General features: G+C 37.4%; 1 protein-coding gene across 1 annotated transcript in view; it reads left to right on the forward strand.

The window, feature by feature from the left end:
• mccc2 (methylcrotonyl-CoA carboxylase subunit 2) overlaps positions 1-24137 on the forward strand; it is a 158698-nt gene that overhangs the window by 66341 nt on the left and 68220 nt on the right. The window contains 4 exon segments of the mRNA XM_069936759.1: positions 12694-12775; positions 12777-12822; positions 15050-15162; positions 16749-16862. Coding sequence (XP_069792860.1) covers positions 12694-12775; positions 12777-12822; positions 15050-15162; positions 16749-16862 — 355 coding nt within the window.

Below are 24137 nucleotides of genomic sequence, written 5' to 3' on the forward strand. Positions count from 1 at the left end.
TTTGGGTCCAGGAAAGATCTTCCGAGATAGTGACTTCCAAGAACCTAAATTTGTTCACCCTCTCCAGCTCTGATTCCCCCAATGATTACCTCTGGCTTTCCTTTCCTGAAGTCAACAATCAACATTATATCCTTGAGTTATTGAGGGATCTGGGTATCTTAGTGCATGAATTACAAGGAATTAGTGGATGGATGTAGCAGGTAATTAGGGAAGCTAACAGAATGTTATGGTTGACATAAGAGACAGCAGATGCTGAACTCGAGAACAAAAAAACAGACTACTGGAGGAACTCAGTAGGTCAGGAAGCAACCACAGGGAAATGTTTTGGGTCAAAACTATAGTTATCTAGCTATGGCTTAATAAGTTAGTTTGGGTGGTTACAGGGGGACAAAGACAACAAATGAGCATTTTAAACATACATGGTTCTTTGAGATAGAAGACAGAAGCCAGTTTGAGTTAAGAAGTTGAAAAAGATTTATGATGGTTCTTGAGATACTGGAAACAATAGGTGTTAATTCAGAAGCCCCTGTATAAATGCACTGCCTGTTTTAGTTCTGAGGAAAGCAGACTTTTCAGAGACGTAGGTGGATTTAAATGCTTTTAGCACATGCATGTCAAAAGACCTTATGAACTTCAAAGACAGAAATGATGTCACACACCATGTGACATGAGAAATGGGCTGGAAATATATCATTGAAATGAGAGAAAAAGAGTTCAGTTGGAGAGGACATAAGTCAAAAACCCTGTGACACAGAGGTTGGAACCTTGTGAAAGACAAAGTTGAATTACAGTAACCAGAATAGGCACTGTTGTGTGTTAAACCTGCAAAAAGGAAAACACAGAATGAGTGGCTTTTGAAATAAGGAAGACCACTTCGCTGCCTCTTTGGTATAAATTAATGTGGCAGGGGATGGGAGCTAGTGCAGAGAGGCAGAAGGGTGTAATATAAGGGTGGAAGCAAAAGGTAGCAAGGTGAAAAGCAAAAATGGCAGACAGGTAAACCCGGAGCAAAAAACAAAAAGGGCCCCTTTTCAACAAAATGGTAAAAGGCATAAGTGTGTGGCCAAAGCAAGCCTGAAGGCTTTATGTCTCAATGCAAAGAGCATTCATGATGAGGTGGATGAATTCAATATGCAGATAGCTATTAATGAATATGATATAGTTGGGATCATAGAGACATAACTTCAGGGGGACCGAGGCTGTGAGCTCAACATCCAGGGATATTTGATATTGAGGAAGGATAGACAGATAGGGAAAGGATGTGGGGTAGCATTGTTGGTTAGAGAGGATAGAAAGGAAGGGCATTAGCTTGGAGGATGTGGAATCGATATGAATTATCTGTGTAGAGGATGCTAAGAGGATGCAGGGTGACTTGGACAAGTTAGGTAAGTGGGCTAATGCATGGAAAATGCAATATAATGTAGATAAATGTGAGGTTATCCACTTTGGAGGCAAGAACAGGAGAGAAGATTATTACCTAAATGGTGTCCAATTAGGAAAAGGAGAGATGCCACGAGACATGGGTGTCACTGTGCACCAGTCATTGAAAGTGGGCATGCAAGTACAGCAGGCAGTAAAGAAAGAGAATGGTATGTTGGTATTCATAGCAAGAGGATTCACGTACAGGAGAGGAGAGGTTCTTCTGCAGTTGTACAGGGCCTTGGTGAGACCACACCTAGAGTCCTGTGTACAGTTTTGCTCTCCTTATCTGAGGAAAGACATCCTTGCCATAGAGGAAGTGCAAAGAAGGTTCACTAGATTGATACCAGGGGATGGCAGGACTTACATATGAAGAAAGGCTGGATCAACTAGGCTTATACTTGCTGGAATTTAGAAGATTGAAGGGGGAAAACCAGAACCAGGGGTCACAGTTTAAAGATAAGGGTGAACTCTTTTAGGACTAAGATGAGAAAAAAAAATTCTCTCAGAGAGTGGTGAATCTGTGGAATTCTTTGCCACAGGAAGTAGTTGAAGCTGGTTCCTTATCTTTATTTAAGAGGGAGTTAGATTTGGTCCTTGTGGCTAAGGGGATCAGGGGGTAAGGGGAGAAGGCAGGTACTGGGTACTGAGTAGATGATCAGCCATGATCAAAATAAATGGCGGTGTAGGCTTGAAGGGCCAAATGGCCTACTCCTGCACCTCTTTTCTATATTTCTGTTTAAATGTATGGCCACTTTGTTTAACCTTTGTCTGGGTTTGTGAATTCATCATGGAAGAAAATAGCCACATTCACTGTCTCTTTGAAGAGAGGGCAGGTTCTTCATGTAGAAAACAGATTCCAAAATCTTCAATAAAATTAAGAAGATTTAATCCTGGGAAGACAGGAATTGTATTCTCCTTTTCACAGGAGGTACATTGGTGGCTCAGAAGATGGCCACTTCTATATAAAGAATATCTCTCAAGGCATCTCATCAAAAGAATTGTGAGTAGAGGCCTGAAGATATGACGTTTAATAGCGCTTTATAATAGATCCAGCTGCGCTGGATGGGTCACGTCTCCAGAATGGAGGACCATCGCCTTCCCAAGATCGTATTATATGGCGAGCTCTCCACTGGCCACCGTGACAGAGGTGCACCAAAGAAAAGGTACAAGGACTGCCTAAAGAAATCTCTTGGTGCCTGCCACATTGACCACCGCCAGTGGGCTGATAACGCCTCAAACCGTGCATCTTGGCGCCTCACAGTTTGGCGGGCAGCAGCCTCCTTTGAAGAAGACCGCAGAGCCCACCTCACTGACAAAAGGCAAAGGAGGAAAAACCCAACACCCAACCCCAACCAACCAATTTTCCCTTGCAACCGCTGCAATCGTGTCTGCCTGTCCCGCATCGGACTGGTCAGCCACAAACGAGCCTGCAGCTGACGTGGACTTTTTACCCCCTCCATAAATCTTCGTCCGCGAAGCCAAGCCAAAGAAAAAAGAATAATTATTTCTGAACTGAAAATTTAAGACCTTTAAGAAAGACTAAAATGATGCTAAGTTTTAAAAATTGACTTTTCAGAGTGGGGCTTTAATTATACACACACATACATTTTAATTTGCACATAGTGGAGTTAAATTTAGAGATAAGTAAGAAATGTTATGTTATTGATAGTTTAATAAAAACTATTATTTTGCATTTACCATTGTCTGGTGAATTTTCCATTGCTGTTCCTGTTAGTGCTAACAAAATCCCTTTAGTCCCAAACAAAAAAATTAAAAGAGTTGTTAGTTCATAACATAGCAGATATAAATTTCTTAGTAAATCTATTGCAAATCAAAGTTTCCATTTAACTTTTTTCATGCGATAATATTGTCGGACCCAATTTATCTCGAAAATATGCTTTTAATTGATAATAACAAAATATTGTATTATTCTGTATGCCATATTTATTTTTTAATTGATTGACGTTAAATTTCGTCCTTCATAACAATCTTCTATATTTCTACTTTAGAGAACCAAGTCTATTATTTATAGTAAATGGTATGTCTATTTTGAATCAAAACCATTTTAATTAACCCACAAATCCTTATTCCCATTTCATTGTTAACTTTCTTCCATATATTAATCAAGTACATCAACAGTGATTGTATTCCTATCTTCAGATATTAATATCGGTTCCCAATCCTAAGGGATCTTAACAGGATAGCAATTAGTTCCTCCCATTTGACAAACTTTTTTTTTGAAAATTTTATTTTTTATTTGCATCAATAACAAATACAGTACTTATCCATAACCATACAGAATAATAAAAACGATGCAAAAAGAATACATAATTTTATATGTTCTCCTGCCCTCCCCAAAAAAGTAAGAAAAAAAAAGAAAAAGTCCTGCCTGAATTGATCATATATCTTCATTGATTAATTGAATTTCAAATTTACAAATATAATTTAAACCTTAAATTAACTAGGGTGAGTTGGAGCGGGATTAGCAGATGCCGTAGATGAACTGTTACCAATAAAATTCATTTAAGGTTTCCAAATCTTAGAAGATTTTTCTGGTTGATTCCGTAAATTATATGTTATTTTCTGTAATGCCCATTCAGAGCCAGCTCTTCAGCGCTTGACGTCCTGTTTTGCGGAAACTGCCAAAATGTTTGGCCTGGAAGTCAGCCTGAAGAAAACTGAGGTCCTCCATCAGCCAGCTCCCCACCATGACTACCAGCCCCCCCATATTTCCATCGGGCACACAAAACTCAAAACGGTCAACCAGTTTACCTATCTCGGCTGCACCATTTCATCGGATGCAAGGATCGAGAATGAGATAGACAACAGACTCACCAAGGCAAATAGCCTCTTTGGAAGACTATACAAAAGAGTCTGGAAAAACAACCAACTGAAAAACCTCACAAAGATTAGCGTATACAGAGCCGTTGTCATACCCACACTCCTGTTCGGCTCTGAATCATGGGTCCTCTACCGGCATCACCTACGGCTCCTAGAACGCTTCCACCAGCGTTGTCTCCGCTCCATCCTCAACATTCATTGGAGCGCCTTCATCCCTAACGTCGAAGTACTCGAGATGGCAGAGGCCGACAGCATCAAATCCACGCTGCTGAAGATCCAACTCCGCTGGGCAGGTCACGTCTCCAGAATGGAGGTCCATCGCCTTCCTAAGATCGTGTTATATGGCGAGCTCTCCACTGGCCACCGTGACAGAGGTGCACCAAAGAAGAGGTACAAGGACTGCCTAAAGAAATCTCTTGGTGCCTGCCACATTGACCACCGCCAGTGGGCTGATATCGCCTCAAACCATGCATCTTGGCGCCTCACAGTTCGGCGGGCAGCAACCTCCTTTGAAGAAGACCACAGAGCCCACCTCACTGACAAAAGACAAAGGAGGGAAAACCCAACACCCAACCCCAATCAACCAATTTTCCCCTGCAACCACTGTAACCGTGTCTGCCTGTCCCGCATCGGACTTGTCAGCCACAAACGAGCCTGCAGCTGACGTGGACATTACCCCTCCATAAATCTTCGTCTGCGAAGCCAAGCCAAAGAAGAAAAGATACAATTTTGTAATTCCATTTGCCATCTATTCAACCCCACAATGTTATCTAGTTTCCATGTTATGGCTATACATTTCTTTGCTACTGCTGTTGCTACATTTTAAAATGTCCTCTGATAAATATCTAACTTCAAATCATAAATATCCCCAGACAAAAATATGTTTGGGTCTTTCAAAACTTACATCTTTATAACTTGTCCCAATAAAATACTTATCTTCCCAAAATACTTCTACTTTTTCACATTACCATACTGCATGTAAAAAGTTTCCTACCTCTTTATTGGATCTAAAACATTGATTAGATCAATTTGAATTAAGTCCATGTAATTTATGTGGAGTATAATATAACTGATGTAAAAAATTAAAGTAATTGCATTAGTTACACTTTCATAACACTTCTTCTTGAATTTGTATATTTAAATCTTTCCCATCTCAATTTAGATTTAAATAGATTTTTTTTCTGCATAGTCTCTTGCAATTTTATATACATATTAGTAATAAATCTTTTGATATTATCAGTTATTAAATATTTAAATTGATCTTGTTCAGGTAATCTAAAATTCAGTCCTAACTTTATTTTTAAGTATGATTTAAGCTGATAATAAGAAAAAAATAGTATTATTTGGTATATTATACTTTATCTTTCAATTGGTCAAAAGTCAAATAAAGAACCCAAAAAACAATCCTTTATCCTTTTAATTCCACAGTTATACAAAATCAATAAATAAATGATTAACTGTAAAGGGAATTAAACTATTTTGCTTTATAACATTTTAGCTAATTAATAATTCTTCATTCCTCTTTCTACATGGATTCCATTCCATACTTTAACTATATGTTTCCAAATTAGTGTATCTATTTTCCCTTTCAACAATTCTTTGTGCCATTTATACAAAATGTGTTCAGAATTATTTTTCCCTATTTTACTCATTTCAATTTGTACCCACGCTGTCTTTTCACCAATCTGTTAACAAGAAGACAAAAATCTAAGTAGAGCTGCCTTATAATAATTTTTTAAATTAGACATTCATAGTACCCCGTGATCATATTCCCATGTTAATTTTTTCAAATGCCATCTTAGGTATTTTGTCTCTCCAACTAAATTCTTACATTTTTATTTAAATCTTGAAAAAATGTTTGTACAAAAATTGGTAATGGTTGGAATAGGTATTGTATTCTAGGAAAAATATTCATCTTCACACAATTTATCCTTCCTATTAAAGAAAATGGTAAATTCTTATATCTTATTAAACCTTTAATTTTATTCAGTAAAGGTATATAATGTAATTTAAATAAATTATTCAAATTCTTATCAATAATGATTCCTAAATATTTAACCACCTCCTTCTGCCATTTAAATTTTGTCATTTTCTTGGCTTGAGTATAATCTGTCTCAATCATTGGCATCACTTCACTTTTATCAATATTTACTTTATAACTTGATATTAACCCATACTCCGCCAATCAAACATTTACTTTTTTTAATGAAATTTCAGGGTTTGTAAGATATATTACATCATCTGAAAAGCACTAATTTTATCATCTTAAAGCCCTTAATCTCATTATCTCTTCTTAGCACCTCTGCTAAAGGTTCTATAGCCAAACCAAATAAAAAGGGTGATAATGGGCAACCTTGTCTAGAAGATCTTTCCAGTAAAAAAGGTTTTGATATTTTTTTATAAAATTTCATAAAAACATCATTAATATCCTGTGTTTTATTTAAGATGACCTGATTCTTCTTTTATGGCTATTATTGTTCTCAACAATTGCCCTCTCTTCAATTGCCATGCTAAAACTTTATGGGATCTATCTCCCAACTCGTAATATTTTTGTCGAATTTGCCTTACATTTCTCTCCACTTTATATGTTTGTATTTCATTAAATTTCAATTTTTAAAATTCCAATATTCTATGTTTCTTATCATTCATTTGATTCGATAATTATTTTTCCAACTTTTCCAAATAATTATCTTCAGACATATATTCTTTTTTTATCTTAGCTGTATAACTTAATATTTGTTCTCTTAATTAAGTGTTCATAGAGTCCCAAACCACAAATTTATTGGTTACAGAATGTTCATTGGTGTCTAGAAATCTTTTATCTGCTGTGTGACAGATTATAGATATATTTTTGAGAGATAAATTGGGGCAGGCTTTTTAGTGTAGGTCACATACAAACATTTTTTAAAAAGATCTTATTTAAAATACTGGAGTTCTGCTCATGCTAGACAGGCCAGTGCCAAGACCCTTTGCAAAAGCTTTGGAGAGTGCCCAAGAGGCTTCACTAATGGATTGTTGTTTACAAAAAGGCAACAGATAAAAGAACACGTCAGAGCCGCAGGCTGTCTGGAGTGGAACTTGCTGTTCTAAGAAGATCATGTGATTTTACAAGCAGATAGAGTCAAACAGGTTTTCTCTCTGAGAGAAAGAAACACACCCAGAATTCAGTTCTTCAGTTTTACAGTCAGCATCAGCAACTGGAACAGGACAAGCAGGCAAGCTTGTGAAAAACCCCATTTGGAAGATAGGTTGTGAGTTCTTAATTCAGTCTGGTCAAAGCCATTGTGGTTCATGCAAGAGGAGAGGACTGGCTGTCTAATGTTTCACTTGAAATAAGAGAAACAAGAAGGAACTCTGTGGTGCCCTGAAAGAAAGAGGTTATCATCTGGAGAACCCTGAGGGGCCAAGTTTCTTCAGCAAGACACTGAAGTGGCTGATGGAAGTAAATGTATAACAAATCTCTCTCTGAAAACCAACAAGAACCTTCCTGAGCCGTAATCATTTACCTTTCAAGCACCAAAGCCTGGTGAACTTCATAAATGTTAAATTCTGTGCACAGCATAAGAATTGCCTGCAACCAGTGAACTTGGAGGAGTGAGAAGTGAGATTGGACTGTGAATCAAAGAACTTTTCTGAACTTACACACATACATTGCATACACGTGCGCTTAGAATTAGAAGGGGGTTAAGTTAGGTTAATTAAGTCAATTGTGGTAAGTTAAACTGTGATTTTGTTTTCATGTTTAAAGATAATTAAAAGCAACTTTGGTTTAAGTAACGATTTATCTTGGTGAATATCTATTGCTGCTGGGTTTATGGGTCTTCTGGGCTCGTAACAGTAGATTCAAAAGTTGTTTTCAGAGGGATCTGAAGAAATATTTGAAGAGAGAGAGAGAGAGAGAGAGAGAGAAAGACACAGAGACCATTTCTACAGTGTTACAGCCAGCAACAGCAGCTGGAGCTGGAACAGGACAAGTTGGCAAGCTTGTGGAAACCCCCATTTGGAAGATTGGTTGTGAGTTCTTAGTTCAGCCTGTGCACAATATAAGAATTGCGTGCAATCAGTAAGCTTTGAAAAATGAGAAATGAGATTGGACTGTGAATCAAAGAACTTTTCTGAACTTACATACACATTACATACATATACGCTTAGAATTAGAGGGGAGTTAAGTTAGATTAGTTAGATCCTATTTTCATGTTTAAAGATGCTATAGGTTTTGGGGTCCTCTGGGCTCGTAATAGCTGTCTTAGAAATTCATAAAAATCTTGCCTTTTTAACAATGCAGTATTAAACCTCTATCTGTAGCCTATATTTTGCTATTCTTCCAATAAAATTGACATAACTAAAGGTGAATGATCAGACAATATTCTTGTTTGATATTCAATCTTTTGAACTCTTGCTTTAGTTGAGAGGAGATTAAAAACGTGAATATGTCTTATATCTAAAAGAATAAAATGAGTAGTCCCTATTACCAGAATGCATCTTCCTCCAACTATCAACAAGTTTCATTTCATTCATAAAATTAATCAGTTTAAACTACCTTATTTTTAACCAATATTCCATCTGATCTTTCCAACTTCGAATCAAAAGTAAAATTAAAATCTCCTTCCATAATTATTTTCCACTTTGCATAAAAACATCTTGTATAAATTTTCCATCATCTACATTTGGTGCATATACATCAATGTCCAATACTCCAAATACATTTTACAATTTACCATCACATATCTTCCCACTTTATCAATAAATATGTCCAATATTTTAATTGATAAACTTTTATTTATTAATATCACTACCCCTCTGGCTTTAGAGTTAAACGAAGAAGACAATACCATTCCTACCCAATCTCTCTTTAATTTTGCATGTTCTATTTCCATTAAATGAGCTTCTTGTAAAAAAACTGTATCTACTTTAGTTTTTTTTCATATAACTCAATAACCTTTTCCTCTTTATCAGATTCTGAATTCTGTTAATATTAATACAAATAAAAGTCAATTTCCTTGTCATTAAACACCAATACTAAACCATTTGTCCATCCAGCATCCCCCTCCCCCCACCCCCACTCACCCCAATACTCTTTGTATAACATACTACATTCATAAACAATCCAGGCCTTGAACAACAAAAAAAATAATGAAAAGAAAAAGAAAGTGAAGAAAAACCCCAGAGGCATGTGATGTTAAAATGTCTCTAATCCCCTGATCTATGTGGGATGCAAAAAATATCACATTGGTGCCCATGATTCCGCATTGGCCAGCATCATACTCATTCGATATACCATACCATCCCTTACTATAGTTTTTCCAGTAAGTCTAATAAGATCCATTGATCTTATCAAAATATAATAGATCACGTGTTTATAGGTTAAACCTTACCCCCCCCACTAAACTCTCTCAAAACACAATATAATTTCAGTTACAGCAAAATTCTTTCAGTTATGTAATTAATTCAAGTATCAACAACCACCTGTTGTTCTTTAGCAGGCAATGAATCGGCATATACCTTTGCTTCATTAGGCTCGGTAAAAAATCTATTTCTCCCACCTGGGACAAATACTTTCCGTACAGCTGGATATCTCAAAACAAAGGCATAGCCTTTCTTCCATAACACATCTTTAACTGGATTAAACTATTTTTTCTTTTTTAACAAGTTAAAACTTATGTCTGGATAAAAGAAAATCTTATTTCCATTATAAATCAAAGGTGATTGCCCTTTTTTTTAGCTTGTTTTGTTGCCAACTCCAGTATCTTTTCTCTTACTTCATATTGACGGAAACTGACAAGTATTGGACAGGACCTCTGGCCAGGCTGAGGTTTAGGTCTCAGTGCCCTATGGGCTCACTCAATCTCCTTGAAATTCAGCCTGACCCAAAGAGTTTTTTCAAATCTGGACTTTCATCACCTTTTTTAAGTCCATCAATCTTGATATTATTCCATCTAATAAAATTTTCCAAAATGTCTATTTTTTGCATTAACTGATTGTTCTTGGCAGCACCTTTTGCTTGTACTTCATTTCGCCTTTAATATTTTGAATCTCATATTCATTTTCTTTAATTTTACCATCCACTATTTTGAATCTTGTGTCAACTCATTGCATTAATCTTTAAATCTTGTCACTATTCTTCCTTACTTCTTCATTTAGTACTTCCACAGATTGTCGAAAAGAATCTAAACATTGCTTAATCTCTCCGGAAGATAAAGAAGCTTCTCTACCTTTCTCTGCTTTTTTCTTGATTGTAGGTCATTCTTGATCTTTGTTTTACCAGGTCCTCTTCTTGATCGCTTGAACTATGAGTATCTTGTATCTTTAAAAAAATTTCCTCCAATATTTTGTGTGCTCTCTGCATGCGCGAGGAGTCGCACATACACAGAGTAACTTCTTCACTTGATGTCGGTGGCCATTGTCGGAGAAGATCTTGTGCAGCAGTGTCCAAGGTCGGTCTCCCCAGCTTCTGGCCTCTCTCCTTTGGATACAACCTTACGGACAGCTCCAGGATCCTTTCTTAAGGTAGGCCTTCCTTTTTCTTGTTCCTTTTCTTGCTCAGTTTCTTGTACAACAGTAAGTCCTTTATCCTTCTTTGGTGGCATTGTTAATGTCTTCTGTGTGTCTTCACACAGTTCTTCCTTATAGTTTCTGTAACTTTATACTCTTTTTTATCATTTTTTCTCAACTTTTTCGAGGAGAGCAGGGATTACCAGTCTAACCCCATGTCATCACGTGGCGTCCCCCCACCCCCACCATTTGACAATCTTGAACTAGAGTTCACTGTTTAAAAAAATGTTTCTCCCTTTTAACATGGATCGTGCAAACTTTATTTTTGCACTGGATCATGGGTCTTTGGCACTCTCTTCTCAGAGCATTGGAATTAGAGTATTTGAAGGGGAGTACAATTGGCATAGCAGTTAATGCAACACCTTTACAGTGCCATTGATTGGAACGGGCGTTCAAAACTCACGTTCTCAGTAAGGAGTTTGTATGTTCTCCCCGTATCTGCTGGTTTTCCATGGGGGGCTCTGGTTTCCTCCCACCATTCAAATTATACTGGGGATGGAGGTTAATTGTTTGTAAATTGAGTGGCATGGGCTTGTAGGCTGAAGTGGCCTGTTACCGTGCTGTATGTCTAAATTTTTTAAAAAAGCAAATATTTTAAGGCAGAATTAGATTCTTTTCATTAAGTGCAAAGGAGTAGACTGAATTTAGTGTTAAGATACGATCAGATTAACCTTGATTTTATTGAATGTAGTGGTCTGAAGTGGCCAAATGGCTTATTCTAGCTTCTATTTGATGTGTGCTCATTTCATGTTAGCACATTTGCTCCCATTTCATTTTTAAGTTTCGTCCTTGTTTCCAAGTTCATCTTTGAGCTTGCCTCAGCAATGTTTACAAGCCATCCACATCTCTGCTATGTTCCAGTTGTGACAATTACATGTTCCTGATTTTCATGATCCACTGCCAGACTGTTTCCAGCTGCTTCAGGTCTTAGTTTTGGTTTCCTTCCCTAAACTGCTTCAACCTCTAACCCGATCCTTCTGTGATGGTCTAAAAATTTTGTTCGATAATCCTCCCATGAAAGATTTGAATTGTTGTTGAGCAGTTTCTGTTGTTACATAGATCTGTGCACTTTCTCTAGCTGTCACCAGACTGTGATCTGATGTAAAAGATGCTTTTCTATTGCAAAATGATAAATTATGCCCAAGAGTACATGCTTGTATAAGGGCAAGCTTAGTCTTCACTGGTATACGTAAGCCTGCAAATCTGCAAATCCAGAGAACAACAATCTATCACCCAACTGACAATAAAAATTCTAATTGTCTGATTGGATTTTCTCACTCAAAAAGGCTACATTTCTGATATTTTATAAATCCGTAAAATTGAAGAGCATGTCTGCAGCATGGTAATCTTTCATCCTCTTTGACTTACTAAAACTCTGCATTGACAGCTGGTGGATTTTAATACTGGTTAAGATGAGAGGTCTAACTGTGATTTTGAGTGCAGTCTACTGGAATGTAGGCCACCAAAATCTTTTATCGTTTGAGGATAGAAATTTATTTAGTTTCACACAGATGTTTGATTTTGGTTTTGAGCCTTGTTTTGTCAATTGAATAAAATATTACAAAGCTAGAGAATGGTGAAAGTACTCAGTCTTCGGAGAGAGAGAACAAAGAGAGCTAAGTTAACATTTAAAGTGTAAGCATTTCTTCAGAACTTATGAAGTGGTACTCAACAAGCTTATTTGTCCATTCTTTCCACAGCTGATGACTGGTGCTTTCAATAAAGCATTTTTTAAATCAGTGTTGAAGTTATTCTAGCCCAACTTTATTAAATATATATTGCACTTTATTGCTCATTGAATCTGTGTGTGTAATTAATCTCCTTGTCTTGTGTTTGCTGTTGCTTCTCCAACTACATATATACTTGTATTGTTTTTAGGGTTGAATGTTTGATTGTTGCCAATGATGCAACAGTGAAAGGGGGATCTTACTATCCAATCACAGTGAAGAAACACGTTCGGAGCGCAAGAGATTGCAAAACAGAATAACCTTCCTTGTATTTATTTAGGTAAAATTTCAGTATTTATCCATTTATTTATTATTTGCTTTTGAACCATGTATTACAAAGGTAATAAATGATTTGAATTTTTGTATTTGAAAGGCACAGTGTAATTTGACAAACAATACATTGAGGAGCGAAGAGAGATTAGACAATGGTAGTGTGGTACAGGTACACAATCCTTTATCCGGAACCCTTGGGGGACAGTGTGTTCCGAATTTCAGATTTTTCCGGATTTTGGAAAGCCAGATTTAAGGCCACCTGAATTGTGCTGCCATATCCAACCCACCCCTTTCCAGTCGCGCTGCCTTCTTCCCCCCCCCCCCACTTCACCCGCCCGACTCGTGCTGCCGGTCTTCTCCCCTCGCCCACCCAACTCGCGGTCCCCCTCGCCCATCTGATTCATGCTGCTGGTCTCCCACCCAACTCGGCCTGCCGGTCTCTCGCCCGCCTGAGTTGCGCTGCCGGTCTCTCTCCCGCCCAAGTCGCGCTGCCAATCTCTCGCCCACCCGAGTCACACTGCTGGTCTCCCCCTCCCCTCGCCCGCCTGTCTACCCCCTCCCCCCACTTCCTCGCCCGTCCTACTCGCGCTGCCGGTCTCCCGCCCGCCCGACTCGCACTGCCGGTCTCCCACCCGCCCGACTCGCGCTGCCAGTCTCCCCCCCTCACCCCCCCCCGACATGCTGCCAGTCTCCCACCCCTTGCCCGTCCTACTCACGCTGCTGTCTCTCTCTCCACTTGGCGGATTCTGGAGCTTTCTAGATTTTAGATGTCCGAATAAAGGACATCTGTACCTGTAGATGTAACTTAAATTTTCAAAAATCCTTCAACAAGAAACCCAAGTGTAGACTAATGTCTAAGGTCAGAGAATACGGAGTTTAGGGTTAAATAGATGAATGGATTACTAGATGGTGTGAGGCTAGGGAGTGAAGTAAAGAATGGCTAATTTTTGTGGAAGAAAGTGGGTGATAGTGTTCTAGGAAGACCAGTGTTAGGATTACTGTAGTTCAGCATTTATATTAATAATTTTTTCAGAATTAAGAACTTGATTTGAAATTTGGGGATGATATGAAATTATGCTGCATGGTCAACGATGAAGAGGATGGCAATAAATGAAAGAAGTACATTTGTGAGCCTGCACAATGTGTCAATAAAAGGGAAATGGTGTTCAAAACAGCTACGATTGACCATTTAGTAGGAAAATAAGAAAAATCACAATTACTTAGAAATTGTGATTCTGGAAAGGCTAGAGGACCCTAGAGTATTTTAGTTCAAATGGTCCAAAAACTAATGTTAGCACGGCTATTATAAAAACAAATATAGGAGGTTTCTTTTTCTGGACTGGTGGATTAAAGAGTGTAAAAATTATTTTAAACCTATGTTAAACCTTGGTCATACCACACTGAAAATATGGGATACAATTTTGGTTGTTATATTCCACAAATAATAGAGGCACACAAGGTGATGCCATAAATGATATGGGGGCCTCTTTTTGAGGCTGAGCGATGAACTGTGAGAGGCCTTTAAAATTATGAAAACTTTTGATAAGAGTATTTGCAGAGAAAATGTTTCCATTTGGCGGGAAGAGGACTACTGGATGTGATCAATATGGAATCCAAAGTTGGATTCAGAAGAAGTTTACCCAGAGTGGTGGATAGTGTGGGTATATTTCAAGTGACTTTGGACAGCCATATGAAGGAGAAAGCAGTATTCTCTGTACATAGATTCAAATGAGGGAAAGATGGGAGGCAATGTGAGTGATCACGAACATCTGTATGGGCTGGATGAACCGAATGGCTGCCCATTGTACTATAAATCCTTTTCTAGCCCTACTGTATATAATTGAGTTCAGTGTGCACATCTGAAGCCTTAAACTAAATAAAATTAAAACTAAATATGCTGGCATATGAAATAGAAACAAAGTGCTGCAAACATTCCAACAGGCTGGGCAGCATCTGTGGAAAGAAAGTTAACATTTCATGTCCAGGACATTTTGTCAAAACCTACATTGTTGTTTCTCCATTTATGCAAATTATAGACAAATTTGTGAAACATTTTTTCTGCCAAATGTTAAATGCTTTTGGAAAATCGTGACATGTTGAGAATTGCCACAATGACCTTTTCATGACGTATATTAATTCTTTGCCCAACAGTAAAGTTGAATATAATAGAGAAGAAATGTATGTAAGCTTGGAGTTGTTTTTAATCTTGCATCTATTTTATGTCCTCAATTCAGTTGACTCTGGTGGTGCAAACCTCCCACGACAAGCAGATGTGTTTCCAGATCGAGACCATTTTGGACGCATTTTTTATAATCAAGCAATTATGTCTTCAATGGGAATTGCTCAGGTAAACAAATAATTTAAAATTTTTAATTTCCACTTATTATTTTGTAGTACATGACCTAAGAAATAGTAGAAGTAGGCTATTTGTTCCTGTGCAGATACTATGAAATAAATATTGTTTTGTACAAATGAGTCTTGGATGTTTAGTGTGAGCAGTTCCTTTGGTCGATCAGCGTTCTCCCTGTCCATGTGAAGAAGCTGTTCCTCAGCCTGGTGGTGCTGGCTCTGGTCCACCTGTGTATCTTCCCCGATGGGAGCAGCTGAAAGATGCTGTGTGCAGGGTGGAATGGGTCTTTGGTGATTTTGTGTGCCCTCTTCAGGCAACAATCCTGGTAGATCATGTTGATGATGGGGAGAGGAAGGCATTCTTATGGTCCAGTAGATTGACTTCCAATCCATTTCTCTGCAGCAACAGTACCACAGTATGTCAAGGTTAAAACCCTCTGTTTTTATTTTAACTCTGAGTTAATTTTGTGCCTCTCTTTAAGAGACTATTGTTTGTAGTGTTACCATAGTGACTATGATGTAATATGTCATACTATCAGACTAGACTAACGACTTGCTCATTATTTAACCAGATATGAAGGAAGTGTGAGCACGAGAAATTTTTCTTTGAATTTTTCTGTGTATCTCTTTAAATATCATTTTGTATCTCTTTAAAGTTTGAGCTTCTTTATATACATTTTATATCTCTATTAAACAGTAGATGCTTTGTTATTCATCGTTATGAAAGTTTTAATGCAAAGCTATGCAAAATATTTATCTGTTTTATCAATGAATTAAAGCTACATAAAGCAGCAGTCACAGAGTTGGATTTATCGGATTAAAGAGATTGAAATTTGGAATATCGTAGCTCAAGCTTTTGGAAGATGATACTTGGAAATTAGGATATATTAGAATTAGGAAATGTCGTCTATATAGTGTGATGTCGCCAGCCAGGATGCTCTCTATAGAGCCCCCATTGAAGGTTTACACAATGGTGGTTGGTAGCCTTGCTTGATTCAGTCTTCTCAGCAAGTAACAAGTGAGGAGATGTTGAGTGTCCACAATAGGCCATCAATTAAGTGAAAACCAAGGAACGGTGTTCTCCACTCTCTCGTCTACATGCAGTGATATGCAGTGGAGGGTAGTTATTCCTGATCCTCCTGAAGTCCATGATCATGTCCTTCACCTTGCCCACATTGAGACTCAGGTTGTTAATCTCTTACCATTTCATGAGATTTTTCACCTCTTCTCTGTAGTGCAACTTGTTGTTTCTTATAAGGCCAACTACTCTTGTGTCATCTGCAAACTTGATGACACTGTTGGAGGTGGATCTGGTGATCCAGTCTGGGTCAGTAATGTGAGCAGGAGTAGGTTGGGAACACCACCATGAGGTGTGCCAGTGCTCAGCTTGTTGAAACTTGACATTCTTCTACTGAACCGGACAGACTGTAGCCTTTCTGTTAGGAAGTCCAGTCTCCAATTACCGAGGTATGGAGTTCCAGCGAGGAAAGCTCCACCTACCTCTGGGAAATGATTGTATTGATATGTAAAAAGTTCTGATAGTAAAAAAAAATTATAAATTATCTTTTTTTTTCCTGTTTCTAGATTGCTGTAGTCATGGGTTCATGTACAGCAGGAGGAGCCTACGTACCTGCTATGGCTGATGAAAGTATTATTGTGAAGAATCAAGGAACGATTTTCTTAGCAGGCCCACCTCTAGTATGTATCATGTCTACATATTAAAAACTCTGTTTGGAGTTGAGGTGAAAAATAAGATCAAGATCCCACATGCTGAAACAGTTTTTTTAATGAATGCTTGTACTCCTGTCATGTACCAGAGCCAGCTTGTGTGCTTCTGTGTCATCATCTTGACTTGGGGGTGGTTGGGGGGTGGGGGGGGGCGGGGGGAGAGTGGTTTGAAATCATCATAAACTTGAAATTCAACTGAATTAGCCACACAAATACTTGATAAAAAGTGAAGGTAGAAGCTAGTTTTCCTGTGAAGGGTGATTTAATTTTCTTCACCCTGAAGCCATTCCACTGTCCAGGTGATATATTCGGAATGCAGTGGGATACTCTCCGTCTGCCTTGGTGATTGTAATCCTCAGGAAACTCCATATCATCCAGGAGAAAGCAGATCAGATGCTTGGCACTCAGCTGCCAGCAAAACACTTCATTTCCTCCAACACTGTTCCACTGTGCTGCGGTAACAGCATACTGAATGCACTTCAGTTACTAATTAGAATGTTCCAGAACTGCAATTGCTGACACCAAAGAGAACAGGGATGGCACTTGCATATTCCTCTCCATGTTAAACACCATCCTGAATTGGAAATATATTGCCGTTCCTTCATCTTTGCTGGATCTTTGGAACCTTACCCAACTGCAATGCGGGAATATCTTGATTGGACCTTTTGCTGTTTCAGGGGGGAAGATGGTTCACTGCCATCTTTTGGGTGATAAATGATGAGCTATGTATGCTTGTACGAGATGTCAAAATTCTTAAATTTTAAAAATAGCTTTTCCTTAAAGATCTCACGTTTAATTACCAGTTAATTTCACCATGGAAAATATCAAATGGCTGATAATTCTGAACCTGCTAATTATTAACTTCAGAAATCAAAATAGCTTGATTTAATCCTTAATCATGAAGACTTTTACTCTATGCCACTTTGAACTTTACTCATCACTGAAGAATGCCACTTACTGTTTTTAGCAATGTAGAAACTAAACTTATTTAAGCACCTATGAACAGGAGTAGGAATTCATATACTCAAGAATGTTGTGTTTCTAATATTCATGTAGATTCTATTACTTTACAAAACTATTCTAACAAAAATCCATGTCTTGGTTTTAAAATCTTCAGTTGACCTGGATCTTTTTGGAAGAGAGTTTTCAGGTTTATATTTTCCATTATGCAATATAATTTTCAGCTGTGCCTCCTTTTGCTGGACAACAGTAGCATTTAGAACATAGAACATGAGAGCACAGTACAGGCCTTTCAGCCCACAATGTGTGCCAACCTGTGAAAACTTTTACCCTAACAATCTAATCCTTCCATACCTCACACCGGAAACCTTCTATTTTACAGCATTTTTTAAAGTAAATGTTATCATTTTTTTGTATACAACAGCCAGAGACCAGCTAAAAGTAAACCAAACAAAGCTGAAGCAAAAATTTAACTAATCGATATAAATTGTAAAATGCACTATTTTCAGAATTGCACTTCCTTAGATTAAAGGATCAATTTCACTTCTAATAATCTCAAAACTGCACATTTTAAAGAGTATAATGATTTTAAAATAACAATGCCTTAATTTCTTTTTACCCTTTCAGATATTTCAGGGTCCCATTTGATAGAAATTTTTTTCCTTATAACATTCTTGACGTTATGGCACAGGCTCTTTGTACTGTCTGCTTTTAAGAGGCTTAAGAGGCCCATGAATATGAAGGGTTTGGATGACTATTAAATACAAGCAGCTGAGTTTTAGTTTGATTTAGCATCAAGCCAAAGGGACTGTTTCACTCTGTAAATCTTCAGGTTAAAGAGAACATTTGAGGAAAGACGGAATATGGAATGCACTTCCTGAGTGAGTGATAGAGACAGGTACTCTCACAGCATTTAAGAACTACTGTATGTGGGGAGGATTGGGCTGGTAACTCAGAAGCTATGGGCCAAGTGTTGGTGAATGGGATTAGTGTAGATATGAAAATGATGATTGGCATGGTCATGATGGACTCATGGGTCTGATTCTTCGTTGTATGGCTATGTTTCCAATTTACTCTTGTCACTATTGCATGGCATGCCTTTATCATTTTATTGTGCCACAGAACTTTGAGAGAAAAATTGATGACTAAATAATGAACTAGGCAGTAAACAAGGGATCTCATTTACTGCAGAGCATTGTGAATCATTATTTGTGCCTCAAAAATAGTGTTTTCGATCAGAATCCGAGTTTATTGGCATGAACAAGTCATGAAGTTCAGTGTTTTGCGACAGCGTCATAGAGCAAACATTCAAATAAAAACCATCTTACAACATCACTATAAAAATAAAAATAGTAGTACCCGAAAAGTATGCCGTTGAGTGCTTGTCTTTAGGGTCCCCTACCTTTTTCCCGATGGTAGCAGAATGAAGAGGGCATGGGCTGGGTGGTGGGGGTCTTTGAGGATAGAGGCTGCTTTTTTAAGTCACTGCCTCATGTAGATGTCTTCGATGGAGTGAAGTCTGATGTCTGTGATGTCACAGGCTGAGTTAACAACCCTCTGGAGTTTATTCTCATCCTGAAACTTGGTGTTTCCATACCAGGCAGTGATGCGACCAGCTAGAATGCTCTCCACGGTACACCTGTGGAAGTTTACGAGAGTCTTTGGTGACATACCGAATCTCCTCAGATACCTCACAAAGTATAGCCGCTGGCGAGCCTTCTTTGTGATAGCATCAATATGGAGGCTCCAGGACAGATTCTCAGATATGTTGACACCCATGAATTTAAAGTTCTTGACCCCCTCCTCTACTGAGCCCTCGATGAGGACTGGATTGTGTTCCCCTGACTTTCTGAAGTCACAATCATCTCCTTGGTTTTGCTGATGTTTTCGTCACACCATTCAATGAGGTGATCTATCTCCCTCCTCTACGCTTCCTCATTGCCGTTTGTGATTCTGCCGACAACTGTGGAATCATCGGCCTGTAGATGGCATTGGAATTGTGCCTGGCCACACAGTCATGGGTGTATAACGAGAAGATCAAAACAATTGAGTGCAACTGACAATCATTGATAGTCTTTAATTGAATAATATGGCTGTTATTTTGAACTATATTGCCATTTTGGAATAAATGTAAGTAGTTAGATAAAGTTTAATACATCTTGTTGCATTAACATTTCATTTGTGAGTAGATTTGATGTTTAAGCCTGCATGTTCTATAGGAGTCCTGGGACAGAGTAGTTTTTGCGATCTCCCAGGTCTTCTCTTTTGCCACCATGTGAATGTGTCTCCTGACACACCCTTTCCACTCTGCATAAATTGGGAGTGTGATGCAATGGTTTCCACTTGCCCATAGTAGTGGCAAAGCTTGTCAATATTGAGAACAGTGCAGCTTGCGTGATGGGTACCCTCCTCATTCCCTGCGCAGCATGCAGTGCATACCATCTTCAAAATGTATTGCAGTAGCCTGCCCAGTAAGCTCACACCAAACCTCTTAAACCCTATATCGGATTGAGTGTGCAGAAGGAAGAGTCACTATATAAAGGTAAGAGAGACGGGTGATAGGTGAATCGGGTGAGGCAGGGGAATGATGGAGCAGATGGATCCATGTAGGAGAGGGAAAAATAGAGACAGAGGTTCTTAGAAGTAAAAGTTAAAGTTGTCCTGCTTTGATACAATTTTGTGCCTGGAAGTCAATGACTAGTGGAGTTCCACAGGATCCTGTTCTGGATTTCTGCTCTTCGTGACTTTTATAGATGATGAAGTGGAAGGATAGGGTCAGTAAGTTTGCAGATGATATGAAGGTTGGAGGAGTTGTGGATAGTGCTGAAGGTTACAAAAGGATATAGACAGAATGCAGAGTTGGGCAGAAAAGTGGAAGATGAAGTTCAGTCCTGACAAATGTGTGCTGTTGCATTTTGGAAGGTCAAACCAATAGAGGAACAGAGGACCTTGGGATACATCTCTCAAAGTTGCCATGCAAGTTGATAGGATTGTTAACTCGACCTGCAACATCATAGGTACATCATAGGTCCATCGAGGACATTTACATGAGGCGGTGTCTTTAAAAAGCAGCCTCTATCCTCAAGGCCACATCCTCTTCACTCTGCTACACCGGGAAAAAGGTACAGGAGCCTAAAGACGAGCACTCGATAGCACAAGGACAACTTCTTATCCACTGCTATCAGATTCTTGAATAGTCAATGAACCAAAGACACTTACTTACTTTTCATGCAATGCTATTTTTATTTTTAAAAATTTTTTATCAAAATGTTGTAAGATGGTTATAATATGAATGTTTGCACTATAAGTGGACTACACAAATTAAATATTTAGGAATTAATGTTAATACGGAATTTCAAGATTTATATTCAATTAATTATCTTCCTTTAATAAAAAGGATTAAATTAGATTTGATTAGGTGGAAGGATTTACCTTTGGGTTTATTAGGGAGGATTAATACTATAAAAATGAATATTTTTCCTTGAATACAGTATTTGTTTCAATCAATTCCTTATTTTTGAAACAAAAGTTTTTTTAAGGATTTATATAAAGCATTTAGAGACTTCTTATGGAAGGGAAAATTTCCGATGGTAGCGATGAGAAAGTTGATGTGGGATTTCCAATTTGGAGGTTTGAGATTACCGAATTTTCAGCATTATTATGAAGCAGCTCAATTTAAATTTCTTAGTGCATTAATGAATATGGATGATCCGCCCAGTTGGGCAAAGGTAGAAATGGCAGTTATTTTAGAAAAATTTCCTCATGAGTTTTTGTTTTGATGGAATAAAAATTTATTACGAACTTATGATGTACCAATATTGAAGCATTTATTGAATCTATGGACAAGTAAACTTAACAAATTGGGACTCAAAAATAAATGGTCTGGACGATTGCCATTATATAATAATCAACTTGTTCCTTTTACAGTCTCCAATATCACTTTGAAACCATGGGAAAGGAAGGGAATAAAAAACTTATCTGATTGTTTTTCTGAGGGTTGTTTTTGTTCCTTTGATGAATTACAAAGAAAATTTGGTATTAGTGGAAATTCTGTATTTGTGTATTATCAATTAAGATCTTTTGTAAAACAGATATGTGGTCGTCATATGATCTTACTGCCTGATTCTAATTTTGAGGAATATGTACTTTCAATACCAAAAAAGGGATATATATCTGATTTGTATTGTATTTTACAAGAAACTGAAAGCAAAAAAGATTTGGATAAAGATAAGTTGAAATGGGAAAAAGATGTAGGTTTTACAATAGTTGAAGAAGCCTGGATGGAAATTTGCCAGAATAATATTCGGAAATTGATTAATGCTAGATTAGCAATGATTAATTATAATTTTATACATCAGTTATATTTAACACCGGAGAAACTAAAAAAGTTTGGCCTTAGTAAGTCGGATTGCTGTTTTCGTTGTGACCAGATGGCTAATACTTTTTTGCACACTGTCTGGTTTTGTGATCGATTGCAACAGTTTTGGAAAGGTATTCAATCTATACTTAATAGTTTATATAATATCTGTCTTGTATTAGATCCTGATATATTTTTATTAGGGAATATGCAATCACTAATTGATTTAGGTTTAAAGGATTATCAGATTTCCTTTATCTATTTAGCTTTAGCTGTGGCCAAGAAATGTATAGCACTTACTTGGAAAGACAGAAATATATTAACTTTAGATAGGTGGCATTTGGAGATGAAATCCTGTTTCACCATGGAAAGGATATCTTTTTCAATTCAGGATAGGATGTCTTTTTATAGGTTAAAGTGGACTCCGTTTGTTAAATATATGCATTTAAGTTTGCTTTAAATATGTTTTTAAGTGTGATATTTTAGTATTGATAACTTTATTTTTGTTAGTATCTTTACGTTATGTTTTATCTTTTTTTTTGTAAGTGGGCTTTTTTTTCTTATATATAATATTGTTCACTTTATTAACTCTTCACTCTTTATTTTGGGGGGGTTAGACTAATTTTAAATTAGGTTATTAATGTTGTGTAATAATTATTGGCGGGGGTTAGTTTATTTAGTTTACCGATGTGGTACTGTAATTTTATTATCTTACTTTTATTCTTTTTAAATGTAATCTTCTATTTTATTCATGTTATAAAATCTTAAATAAAGTTTAAAAATAAATGTTTGCACTATGATGCTGTCACAAAACTCTGAATTTCATGACTTGTTCTTGACAATAAATTCTGATTCTGAACATTTGGGCATTTAAGTGACAGGGACATGGACGAAAGAAAAATAGGGGTCCAAGGTAGGAAGGTATTTTTGTTTATTTTTGGTAGGAATATATAGGTCGGTACAACATCGAGAGCTGAAGGGCCTGTCCTAAGCTGTAATGTTTATGTTCATCCCACTGTGTTTTGTCTTCAAATAATGGATGATTATTCCAATTCCTGCTCCCTTCACCATGTTATGGAATTCATCTTTGGGGCCTCAGATTTTGTACTGCCCAGATTGAAAGATGCAACTTAAGCTTCCACTCTGCAAACTCTAGTGAGTCATCTTATTCATTTAGACATTTTTGGATGCATCTATTTTGTAGTGGATGGCATTCCTGTCTCCTTATTCTGAGTAGAAAAAGATTGAGGAGGAACAGCATTCCCAACAAACACCAGCATTTGGTAAGGCATGATGGAGAGGACTATAGATACACAAGAGAGGTGAGGCACAGAGCATAAGGTCTCTAAGATTTGTCACATTGGAGGAGACTATCCTTCTCTGGATTTGCTGTTGCATAACTGTCTTCAACAGTTAGGATGAGGGAACAGTACATGCTAGTGACCCTCAAGATTACTCTTTTTTTATTGTGTTATCTCCTTTTGGGTAGCAGTAGATAGTACAAGCCCTACTTGTAAACTGTAGTTAACAGGTACTTTGATTAGATGAACAGTTTTCTTGACGTGATTTTGAGTGGGTATTTCTATGGAGGTGTAATGATAGCCCACGCTCATAACCTAACAGTTGTTTTTGACTGATTAAATGAGTTGTGCTTCTGGTTGTTAGGACACTTCATTTATAATGAGACCAAAAATAATTATTTCCATTATTGAATTCTGAAAAAAGCCTTCAATATGTTCAGAAACAGCTGTAACTATGATTTCCCAGTTAATCATATCTAAAGTCATCATTAACATTTTCAATAAAGGTCAGTACTGATAATAATTAATATGCATGTTATTACATCAATACAAGACAAAAATATGTAAGGTAATAAAATAACATTTAGATTATTAGAGTGAAAAGAACAGAATTTTAGAAGTCTGAAA

The sequence above is a fragment of the Narcine bancroftii genome, chromosome 1 (genome assembly GCF_036971445.1).
Source record: "Narcine bancroftii isolate sNarBan1 chromosome 1, sNarBan1.hap1, whole genome shotgun sequence".
NCBI lineage: Eukaryota > Metazoa > Chordata > Chondrichthyes > Torpediniformes > Narcinidae > Narcine > Narcine bancroftii.